This window comes from Salvelinus sp. IW2-2015, linkage group LG26 (genome assembly GCF_002910315.2).
Source record: "Salvelinus sp. IW2-2015 linkage group LG26, ASM291031v2, whole genome shotgun sequence".
Lineage (NCBI taxonomy): Eukaryota > Metazoa > Chordata > Actinopteri > Salmoniformes > Salmonidae > Salvelinus > Salvelinus sp. IW2-2015.
The window spans coordinates 39,447,427-39,459,930 of NC_036866.1; the positions used below are offsets into that span (position 1 = coordinate 39,447,427).

The 12,504-nt window shown below is 44.6% G+C and overlaps 1 protein-coding gene across 1 annotated transcript; it reads left to right on the plus strand.

Moving 5' to 3' along the window:
- The first annotated feature begins 1,039 nt into the window (after positions 1-1,039).
- cyb5r2 (cytochrome b5 reductase 2) lies at positions 1,040-9,260 on the plus strand. The gene is made up of 9 exons (XM_023971978.2): positions 1,040-1,149; positions 1,420-1,560; positions 1,823-1,895; positions 2,082-2,188; positions 2,376-2,505; positions 2,658-2,741; positions 2,937-3,022; positions 3,291-3,390; positions 6,647-9,260. Exons 1-9 carry the CDS (start codon positions 1,138-1,140, stop codon positions 6,817-6,819), a joined length of 906 nt encoding a protein of 301 aa, XP_023827746.1. The 5' UTR covers positions 1,040-1,137; the 3' UTR covers positions 6,820-9,260.
- The last annotated feature ends 3,244 nt before the right edge of the window (positions 9,261-12,504 follow it).

The window sequence follows — 12,504 nt, forward strand, 5'->3', positions numbered from 1 at the left end:
CCTTTCCAAATCATGTCCAATCAATTGAATTTACCACATGTGAACTCCTATCAGGTTGTAGAAACATCTCAAGGATGATCAATGGAAACTGGATGCACATGAGCTCAATTTCTAGTCTCATAGCCAAGTGTCTGAATACTTGTGTAAATAAGGTATTTCAGTTTTTTATTTGTAATAAATTATTAAAATGTCTAAAAACCTGTTTTCACTTTGTCATTATGGGGTATTGTGTGTCGATTGATGAGGGGGAAAAAAATATTTAATCCATTTTAGAATAAGGCTGTAACATAACAAAATGTGTAAAAAGTCAAGGGGTCTGAATACTTTCCGAATGCACTGTATACCAAATTGCATGAATCTAGTTCAACAGTCCAGAAGTTATAAGCCTAAGTGTGCTATAGTGTCATAAACTTGCTTGGAGCTATTTTCATTGATCAGACCATACACATGCACACACACAGTCTCACACACACACCACAAACACACACACAAGGTTTTTGTTTTCTTCCACCCCCCCACAACCAACCCTCCCCAAAAAAAAAACCCAACCGAAAAAGGGGGTTTTTTCCTTTTGCCAAAACCCACCCCAACCCAACCCACCCCAACCCCCCCAAACAAACCCCAAAAACCCAAAAACCCCCCCCAAAAAACCCCGGAGTTTCTTCCAACACACACACAACAGCATCACAGCCACACAACCACACCACACACACCACAACACGACACACCACACACACACACACACACACACACACACGAACACACACACACACACACACACACACACACACACACACACACACACACACACACACACACACATTCTAAACCAGTGTCCCAACCCCTGAGTGATCTGAGAGTGGCGTGATTTTGGACCATTCACCTCTACATGTATGGATTACTCAGCTGTGCGTCGTCATGGCTTTGTCATAGGGATTTCTTCTCTCCTATTGGTCCGTCAGCCCTCTATTACCTTTCCTCCAGCTGGCTCCCCCTCCCCTAGGTGTCCTTGGTGCAAAGGTCTGACTCCAGGGCCAGAGCCTAGCTCAGCCCAAACTCACTGCCTGGATCCTGATCACACTGACCACACTGCAGAGGCAGACAGAGAGCAACACACCTGACACGCACTTACCCGTCATGGAGAGTCTGGTGAGAATGAGTCTTTACTCTTTACTCTACTTTATTTGTCACTTCTTTCCTTTCTTCCTATTTGCCACATACACTCAAATAAAAGGTGACATTTTGTACTGTCACCTCATTTAAAACATTTGATCTCAAATCCAAAATACTGGAGTATAGAGCCAAATTAAATGTTTTCGCTTCACTGTCCAAATAAGTACATAGGGGAGTGAATTTGTCAGTCCACTGTGTTTTCCACCGTATTCTGTATTCATGGTTGTCCATGATTTTGATTGGCAGACAGTACCTGTTGTGGTTGGAACGTCTGTGGTGGTCCTCTCTGGGCTCTACTTCCTCCTCCGAGGTGATAAGAAGAAGACGCTTCCACAGACACTACAAGATTCTACAGTTAAATATCCACTGCCACTCATAGAGAAAGAGGTATGCCTAGAGTTACATGCCTTTCTCTACTTGTTTTAGAGTTAGTATGATCCTATACCTGCAAGAAAATAATTCTGATAATTCTGATTCTGACACAGGATTGTCACAAATAACTGATTGATTTAAATAATAGTTCAAGTTTAACTTTAAGCTGCTATTAACTTTGTCTGCCAATGATATTCAAACGCAGGATATTCCCACCCACAAAGATTTTTGAATGGCTGAAATGTTACAGTACTCCCATTTTGCTGTTTCTGTGCAGGATATAAGCCATGACACAAAGCGCTTTCGCTTTGGCCTTCCCTCTCCCACACATGTCCTTGGACTGCCAGTAGGTACTGAGGCTACACTACACACCCACTTCATTCATCAGGTGGTGCAACAGCATCGATATCCCATCAGGCCAGAGACCTACTTATCTGGGCATATCAGGACTTATAAATACCACAAGAGCTGACTGAGAAGATAGTACTATCCCGCTCCTGCCCCTTTCACCCCATGTACCCTTTCCGCCCACCCAGGACAGCATGTGTACCTGTCAGCTAAGGTGAATGGGAGCCTGGTCATCCGGGCCTACACTCCTGTCTCCAGTGATGAGGACCAGGGCTTTGTTGACCTGGTGGTCAAGGTACTCTTATTCAACAGCCCATTCAACAGATCATTTGAGTTTGTTCAGACTTGTTACAAGATAACAGCAAGGATCTGGCACCATAAAGATGGATGTGTATGAATGGTTAGAATTGCATTTCAATCAGTTGAATGACTTGTAAGACTATTCATCATTTGACATTGATCTTGTGCCCATGTTTTCCAAGGTGTACTACAAAAACACTCATCGTAACTATCCTGACGGAGGCAAGATGTCCCAGTACCTGGACGCCATGAGCATTGGGGACAAAATAGATTTCAGAGGACCCAATGGACTCCTTGTATACACAGGAAATGGTGTGTGTGTCTGATCTAGTCATTCTAGTCATGTATACTATGCTGTTTCGTCATGACATTGTCATTTTGTGACCAACAGAGGGCAATGTATTACAATGCACCAGCCCTTTCTCAATTTACTTAATTTTAAACAGATTTCTACTATTTTTAAGGTAAATTTGCCATTCGACCTGATAAGAAGTCTGAGGCCAAGGTCCGCAAGTTTAAACATGTGGGAATGATCGCTGGTGGAACAGGTATGGACCTCATATCTTTAAAATGTGTCAGGTATTTATACAGAAATATGTGGGTAGCATAAATCTTTCGGGATGAGATGTCTTTTTCTTCTTGATGATAACATGATTTGTGTAACTGTTTCAGCACAATTCATATGTTCTGTGAAGCAGAGCTGAAAATTGTAAATTGGCATAAATGTCCTGGTGCTTTTTCAGGGATTACCCCCATGCTGCAGCTGATTCGCAGTATTACAGGAGACCCTGCAGACAACACCAAGTGCTCACTCATATTTGCCAACCAGGTCAGTCGCACCAGGGCACAGGGAAGTGTGGATTCTTGTCCAAATCTGAGGAAGAACCTGAGTCATATCCCACACACTATGAACCATCATGGTGGATTATCAATGAAGTGGGCACAAAGCTTGTTATGAATACAAAATCGATGACAATAATCTGATGATAGACAACCAAGATCAATGTCACCTTTTGGAATGGTCTAACAAAACCCAATGACATACTGTAGCATATGTAACACCTGTAAACCTTAATCTAATGATGATTCTCCCCCAGACTGAGAAGGATATCCTACTGCGGGATGAACTAGAGGAGGTGCTGAAGAGTCACTCTGACCAACTCAACCTGTCCTACACTCTGGACAAGCCTCCACAGGGTAAGACCATAGTGTTCCATAATGACAAAGAGAAAGCTAAGGGGTTGTCATGGGCTAATGCTATTGTATCGTCCTTGTTGAATTGCAATAATTCATTTTTACCATGCCGTTTTACCATATTATAATACCCTTTGTATGGTGACAAGAACCAAAAAATCCCAAAAGGTGCACCTGCAGCAACCCTTTTGAACTGGTTTATTAAATTGTTACTGATGTACAGTAAACTGCTGGCTGAATTAATGGGAATCCTTCCCCCTTCAGTCATATCCCAACATCACTATGGTCTTAATGTTCTATTTATGTTATGTTTTGCCATGTGACCCACCAGCTATACTGTAGCTTCCTTGTATGGTACAGTATGCAAATGAAGCTACAGCTAATTGTCTGTCCTGGAACTCGTTAATTAGTTCCACAAGAAGGAAACTCAAGGTTAACCCCAGTTCTCTGATATACGAGTGAGATGTATCACTATGGGATTTTCTCCAGGCGGATCACTACTGGAAATAACCAATCACACAATGTATTTCGGAGACAGACAGGTTGAGTGGCAAATAGGGTGAGCCCTTCCCCCTTTATTAGGTGGTACTCGCCCCTCCTCTGGTTATTCTCAAGCATGCCTCTCTTCCTTGCGCTTTTGCAAGCAGAGAAATGCGGTGATACATCTCACTCATATTATCAGAGTACCAGTTCTCTTTCAAATATGCGTTTCGATGTATCACTATGGGATATGGCCAACTCTRATATCACAGACATGCTCTCCAAACCAGGGTAGTCCCAAAATTATCATCCCTCAGAGGCTCTGACACTGAGGACAGTATGCGTCAGCGAGGGTGTAGTGACATCCAGTACGTAAAACCTCATAAATGTCTGAGGGGTGACCCAACATGCCGCATCGTAAATCTCTTTTATAGAGATGCCTTTGAACAGTGCCCAAGAGGTAGCCATACCTCTGGTGGAATGAGCCCTCAGGCCCACKAGSGGCTGTAAACCCTTGCTATTATACTCCYAAATCCAATGGGATAGCTGTTGACAAGAGAGGGGCCTACCCTTGCAGGGAGGCGCACAGGAAATAAAGAGSTGGTTGCTCATTCGTAATGCTCTTGTTCTATCCCAGTAAATGCGCAAAGAGCGTACTGGACATAAACAGTCTTCTTCCATAGAAGTGAAGGGCGGTGGGTGGAAAGCCACAAGCTCTAAGGCGAGACAATTATATTTATCACTGACCTTAGGTATAAAGGTGGGGTTAGGCAAAAAGTTTACCTTGTATAATCCCGGGGAAAACTGTAGGCACGAATGATGAACTGACAGAGCGTGCAGCTCAATCACTCGCTTTGTAGACATGAGGTCAATCAGTAAAGCGGTTTTAAAGGAGAGCTATTTCCTCTCCACGCTTTCCAGCAGCTCAAAAGGCTGCTGTGAGATGGCCTCAAGCACAATACACAGGTCCCAAGACGGGTTAAAGGCTTGGAGACTGGGCATAATTGACGAGCTCCCTTCATAAAACAACAGAGGATGTTTCCCTACTGTGTTATTGTCGAAGCCTATATGACAGAAATGAAGATCGAGGGGCTCTTCCGGTGACGGAGAGCCAAGAGACATTCTGAGATCAATGATATCTCTCGATTGATGTGACGTCGTATACACAGACATTGGGAAGATACCCAACGCTGGAAGTCTCTCATTCTCAGTAGTCCCAGTGGTACAACTGAGATGGTGGACGCCATTAACCCAAGCACTCTGAGACGCGTTCTGAGTGTGACCGGGCACCCACTGTGGAACAGGGAGTGGCACTGTCGGAACGACGTGATGCAGTCMTCCAATAGTGTAGCCTGATAAGAGAGAGAATTTGCCTATGTTTCTATCYGCTCTTTTTCTGGTTGATCTTGAACCCTAACTCGGRGAGGTGTGTTACACGGAAAGARGTATCTCGCACTGCTTGCTTCTGTGTTGGGGAGAAAAGCAGGTAATCGTCTATGTAGGCCGAGACATAGTCCCTTGGTTCTCAGGGGTGTTAGAGCCAGCTCTACACTCTMGCTGAATGTCCGGGGAGCTGGTGCTAGCCCGAAAGGGACAGCAAGGTATTGGTTGGCTGTGCCCCGAAGCCTCCTGTGTGCTGGCAGAATACTTATGTGAAAAGAAGTGACCTGTAGGTCGACTYAAGAGAACCAGTCGCCTTGACGAATAGAGCGAGACAGCGCATTGAGCGTAAGCATACGGAACGTGAACTTCCTCAGATAGCTCTTGAGGACCCTTAGGTTCAGAATGGTGCGCATCCCTCCCCCCAAACAATTTTTTGGAAACCAGGAAATACCCCTTCCGTCTTTTCTGTGAGTGGGCGCATAGGAATGAGCCGCTGCCCAATGGGTAGGGTTTTAGGAGGGGGGGGATCTGTGCTCCACCCAAAAGTGGACAGGCCAGGTGTTGGCTGCTCCTCTCTGCTGCCAGGGACGTACTCCTAGGTCGGATGCTCCTTCTTCCCCCCACTGTCGGCCTCTGTTGGGAGACCCGAACTGTGGGTTTGCTGCCTTCTGCGTCATGGAAAACCCTGGTGCCAGTGTGTTGCCCTCTCCCTGCCGCGAAGCCTTGGCTCGTGGAGCGGTAGAATGGGTTGCCACGGTACCCAGGTCTGCGGGGCAGAGGCTGGACAAGTGCCCATCTCTAGCAGCAAATCATCCTGGTAAGCCAACAGTAGRGACGTTACGTTCAACGCCCGTWCTGAATGTGCCGCAGACATGTAGACCATTAAGGACATGGAGAAGCTGGGTTTTGCCAAATGTCTGGTAGTTGAGCCGTCACTGGCCAACCACCTCAATCCCAGTGCCTCGTAACTGACCGACACTACTCTCCTTGGGAGAGTACCTCCTCCATGTCCTTAACGTCCATGTTAGCAAAGTGCCTAGTTTGGACCCTCCTGGACAAAGGCTTGTCCGCAGTTTTCTAGCTTCCGTTTGAGGGCCACTCAATATGGAACCTGGCCTCTGCCTGTTTGCAGACATCGATAAGCCCAAATGTGTCAAGTCGTGCTGAAGAGAGCRTCCGGAGCTTAGTGATCTTAGCAAGGAAGAGTGGCGAGAATAACCAGAGGACGGGCGAGTGGCGCCTTATAAAGGGAAAGGGGCTCAACCCATAGTGATACGTCGAAACAAGTATTTGAAAGCGAACATGTCTTCGTTAACAAGGTGTTATAATTTCATTGGCCTGCATAGCTGATCCTTATCTGTTGATTAAAAGCGTGTGTCTTTTCCTCTGATTGCAGACTGGAAGTACAGCTCAGGGTTTGTGAATGCTAATATGATGAAAGAGCACCTTCCCCCGGCATCCAACGATGTGCTCATTGTCATGTGTGGCCCACCCCCCATGATCCAGCATGCATGCCTCCCCAACCTTTCCACTCTGGGCTACAAGACAGAGAACACATTCACATACTAGTAACTCCCAGGCCCTTCAACTAGGCATAGAACCCCATATATACATTAAACTACACCAGGACATTTGAGACCATTTGTTATATTGAATTATGCGTGTAGAACATAATGTAAAAGCCTACACTACAAGACCAAAGAGATATTTTCCAGGGTTTTTAATAAAAAAATGTAATATTTGCATGTTTAACCTTCAAAGAACAGTTTGAACTGTTTTGTGTGAGAAATACTGTAATAAGGTTGGTTGGGTTTTGGAATGTTTGAACTGTTCCAGTAATAATTAGTCTAGATAAGTACTGTATCTAAAGCTTTTGGACGTGTTATTTTTAACCCTCCAGCTGTGTTCGGGTTGAATTCGACCGATTTACAAGTTTTCTCTCTGAAAAATGTAGTTKATTTAATCTGATTGTCATAAGGTTCCATGACTTTGTCCACACAGGGCATCTGAACACACACAATACATTTMGATGATTTTCATTACATTTTGGGTGTTTTATTTAACTTTTGGTACACGTGTAGTGTTCRCGGTCAAAAATGACCGGTCATTAGAAATGAATGGGTGAGACTACAATTAATGTATAAAAATGAGTTCAGGCACATGCCCATTCATCAGATGGACACACTTCCTCTCCCAGACCCCCACATGCATGTGTGTTTGAGCGCATACACACAACCACACACCTCACTCCCCTTCTTGGCTTCCATGGCAACCCCCACGGGAACCTTTCCCCAATATAATCTTTCCCCCACGGGAACCACACCTGTTGGCATTCTCACAAACAATCGCAACATTGTTTCAATAATATATAGAACTTTTCTSGCAGCTCTGGTATATAAAGCTTTTTTGAGGCCTTGCTGACAATTCATTCTGTGGCAGCACAATGACCAAARGATATACTGTATGTGAGGCTCTTGATCATATCTTTGATCATAACACTGGTGAGGAGAGAGTCCTTGTTAAACTTTGACACAAAGTAGTCTGTGATAAATAGCACAATACGTTTCATCAGAGTATTTGTTATTGTCAAAATAATCCATACATTATGCTTTTTTTTTWACTCAAAAATGAGTTGTATGAGCTCAGGTCAATGAGGCCTGCAGGCCATAAATAGCAAATAGWAGTTCAAAACTTGTAATGTTCACAAGAACTTAAGTTGATAAAAAAATCWAACACAACATTAGGTGATAATATTTATATTATTATGGATTTATAATCAGCTATAATGGGGTGGTCATTTTGGYCTGGGAAAACATAATMAATTAACATGAAACAAACACAACAGGAGGGTTAATCATTAAATCCATCTCTAAACATAGTCTGTCTTTGTAGTATTGGGTAAAAAGAGTAATATTATTATTTGCTTCTACTGTATACAGTCACCTACAAAATGATTGGCAACGTTGATAAAGATGAGTAAAAAATACTCTAATATAAATAATACAAATACTGAACTATATTGTATATTCAAAACAATGGGGAAATTCTATATTTTTTAAAGCTAATAGAATTGATCAGAGAAAGAGAAGTAATAAAAACAATTGTCAAAAAGGTGGGTGTCAAAATGACTGGCACCCCTTAAGATTCTTTTAAATAAAATCAAACAAAATTAAATCCGCATTAACATTGTACTTTTTTTGTTCATCTTAGCTTAAGGAACTGCGTTGTGGCCTTCAAAACTTCTTGTTTCAAAGGGGTGTAAAAATGTGGTCAAATCAATTTGTCATCCAGAACCATGGGGAAAGGCAAATAACTCACAAACGAAAAGAGACAAATGGTTTTTGAACTCCATAAATCAGGCAATGGGTACAAACAAATAGCCAAAACTATAAATATACCACTTACCACTATTAGGGTAATAATTGAAGTGGCACTCCAGTCTCCCTTTCACCTAATTTAACACCTGATTTACACACCTCTCAATATGTGGTCCAAGTATGTCATATTACAGTACAGGTAATATGACATACTCCATTTCTCCTCTATTGGATGCCRTACTCCTTGAAGTTTGCAGTTGTCTAAAATATACAATTTTTCTCACAACATATTTTTGTGTGTACTTCGCTTTTCAACAGTAAAAGTTCAAACATCTTTAAGAAGATTAAAGCCACTGGAACATGGTTCCATGCCAATAAGCTATTTGGAAGGGTTGCCAGAAAAAAAGACTTTATTGTGCATCCAACAAATGTAAACGCCTGGGTCTCATTTATCAATCATGCTTAGGCACAAATCTGTGCGTAAACCATGCGTGGGATCATTTCCACACAAAGTGTGAGATCTATCAATATGAACGTTTTCTTGAGTGTCCTTAAATTTCACACAGCCGTGTGTACACACAGTACCAAGTGGTGGAATAAGGGAACTGCTTGTCAAGCATAGAAAGGGGGAAATATATGAAAGAACTTCTGTGAAATTGTGAGAGTAATAATTKAATCTTTTTTTTGATTTCATTGTATGTCCATTGTGAATTCATGCAATATATCTTCACTGGTTATATCATATAATTTGACCACATCAGTGCATTTGGTACGATAATAATCCATATAAAGTACAYTAATTGGTCAATTAGAGGCACGCCATCAGCAAAACGAACAGTAACACATACAATTTCCATACACCATCGCACAACAGGTTGAAGTCAAGAGAGGCTMCTTTGCCATGATGCCATCAATGGGTTCCTGAATACGAACGGATCAATAGACGGCACCTACATCGCCATGAAGGCACCATCCCAAAACTAGTTCAGCTATGTCACACAAAAGGCAAAAGACGCTGCTGAATATGGTGGCAAAGTGGCCAGGCCAGGTCAAATCAAATCAATCAAATTTTATTTGTCACATACACATGGTTAGCAGATGTTAATGCGAGTGTAGCGAAATGCTTGTGCTTCTAGTTCCGACCATGCAGTAATGTCTAATAATGTAATCTAACCTAACAATTTCACAACAACTACCTTAAACACACAAGTGTAAAGGAATTAATAAGAATATGAACATAAAAATATATGAATGAGTGATGGCCGAACAGCATAGGCAAGATGCATTAGATGGTATAGAGTACAGTATATACATATGAGATGAGTAATGTAGGGTATGTAAACATTATATAAAGTGGCATTGTTTAAAGTGGCTAGTGATACATTTATTACATACATTTTTCCATTATTAAAGTGGCTAGAGTTGAGTCAGTATGTTGGCAGCAGCCACTCAATGTTAGTATGCGTTTAACAGTCTGATGGCCTTGAGATAGAAGCTGTTTTCAGTCTCTCGGTCCCGCTTTGATGCACCTGTACTGACCTCGCCTTCTGGATGATAGGCGGGTAACAGGCAGTGGCTCGGGTGGTTGTGTCCTTGATGATCTTTTTGGCCTTCCTGTGACATCGGTGGTGTTTGGTGTCTGGAGGGCAGGTAGTTTGCCCCCGGTGATGCGTTGTGCAGACCTCACAACCCTCTGGAGAGCCTTACTGTTGTGGGCGGAGCAGTTGCCGTACCAGGTGGTGATACAGCCCGACAGGATGCTCTCGATTGTGCATCTGTAAAAGTTTGTGAGTGTTTTTGGTGACAAGCCGAATTTCTTCAGCCTCCTGAGGTTGAAGAGGCGCTGCAGGGCCTTCTACACCATGCGTTCTGTGTGGGTGGACCATTTCAGTTTGTCCGTGATATGTACGCCGAGGAACTTAAAACTTTCCACCCTCTCACTACTGCCCTGTCGATGTGGATAGGGGGCTGCTCCCTCTGCTGTTTCCTGAAGTCCACGATTTACATTTACATTTAAGTCATTTAGCAGACGCTCTTATCCAGAGCGACTTACAAATTGGTGCATTCACCTTATGATATCCAGTGGAACAACCACTTTACAATAGTGCATCTAACTCTTTTTAAGGGGGGGGGGTTAGAAGGATTACTTTATCCTATCCTAGGTATTCCTTAAAGAGGTGGGGTCACGGTGTCTCCGGAAGGTGGTGATTGACTCCGCTGACCTGGCGTCGTGAGGGAGTTTGTTCCACCATTTGGGTGCCAGAGCAGCGAACAGTTTTGACTGGCTGAGCGGAACTGTACTTCCTCAGAGGTATGAGGCGAGGGGCAGGCCAGAGGTGGATGAACGCAGTGCCCTTGTTTGGGTGTAGGGCCTGATCAGAGCCTGAAGGTACGGAGGTGCCGTTCCCCTCACAGCTCCGTAGGCAAGCACCATGGTCTTGTAGCGGATGCGAGCTTCAACTGGAAGCCAGTGGAGAGAGCGGAGGAGCGGGGTGACGTGAGAGAACTTGGAAAGTTGAACACCAGACGGGCTGCGGCGTTCTGGATGAGTTGTAGGGGTTTAATGGCACAGGCAGGGAGCCCAGCCAACAGCGAGTTGCATAATCCAGACGGGAGATGACAAGTGCCTGGATTAGACCTGCGCCGCTTCCTGCGTGAGGCAGGGTCGTACTCTGCGAATGTTGTAGAGCATGAAACCTACAGGAACGGTCACCGCCTTGATGTTAGTTGAGAACGACAGGGTGTTGTCCAGGATCACGCCAAGGTTCTTAGCACTCTGGAGGAGGACACAATGGAGTTGTCAACCGTGATGGCGAGATCATGGAACGGGCAGTCCTCCCCGGAGGAAGAGCAGCTCCGTCTTGCCGAGGTTCAGCTTGAGGTGGTGATCCGTCATCCACACTGATATGTCTGCCAGACATGCAGAGATGCGATCACCACCTGGTATCAGAGGGGGGAAAGGAGAAGATAATTGTGGTCGTCTGCATAGCAATGATAGGAAGACCATGTGAGGATATGACAGAGCCAAGTGACTTGGTGTATAGCGAGAATAGGAGAGGGCCTAGAACAGAGCCCTGGGGACACCAGTGGTGAGAGCACGTGGTGCGGAGACAGATTCTCGCCACGCACCTGGTAGGAGCGACCTGTCAGGTAGGACGCAATCCAAGCGTGGGCCGCGCCGAGATGCCCAGCTCGGAGAGGAGGAGGATCTGATGGTTCACAGTATCAAAGGCCAGCCGATAGGTCTAGAAGGATGAGAGCAGAGGAGAAGAGTTAGCTTTAGCACAGAGAACAGAGAAGAGCAGTCTCAGTTGAATGACTAGTCTTGAACATGATGATTGGATCAAGAAGGTCATTCTTAGAGAGATAGCAGGAGAGCTGGCCAAGGACGGCACGTTCAAGAGTTTTAGAGAAGAAGGACGGTCTGTAGTTGTTGACATCGGAGGGATCGAGTGTAGGTTTTTTCAGAAGGGGTGCAACTCTCGCTCTCTTGAAGACGGAAGGGACGTAGCCAGCGGTCAAGGATGAGTTGATGAGCGAGGTGAGGTAAGGGAGAAGGTCTCCGAAATGGTCTGGAGAAGAGAGGAGGGGATAGGGTCAAGCGGGCAGAGTTGTTGGGGCGGCGCGTCACAAGACGCGAGATTTCATCTGGAGAGAAGGGGAGAAAGAGGTCAAAGCACAGGTAGCAGTGTGAGCAGAACCAGCGGTGTCGTTTGACTTAGCAAACGAGGATCGGATGTCGTCGACCTTCTTTTCAAAATGGTTGACGAAGTCATCAGCAGAGAGGAGGAGGGGGGAGGAGGGGGAGGAGGATTCAGGAGGGAGAGACGGTGGCAAAAGAGCTTCCTAGGGTTAGAGGCAGATGCTTGGAATTTAGAGTGGTAGAAATTGGCTGTTAGCAGCAGAGACAGAAGAGGAGAATGTAGAGAGGAGGGAG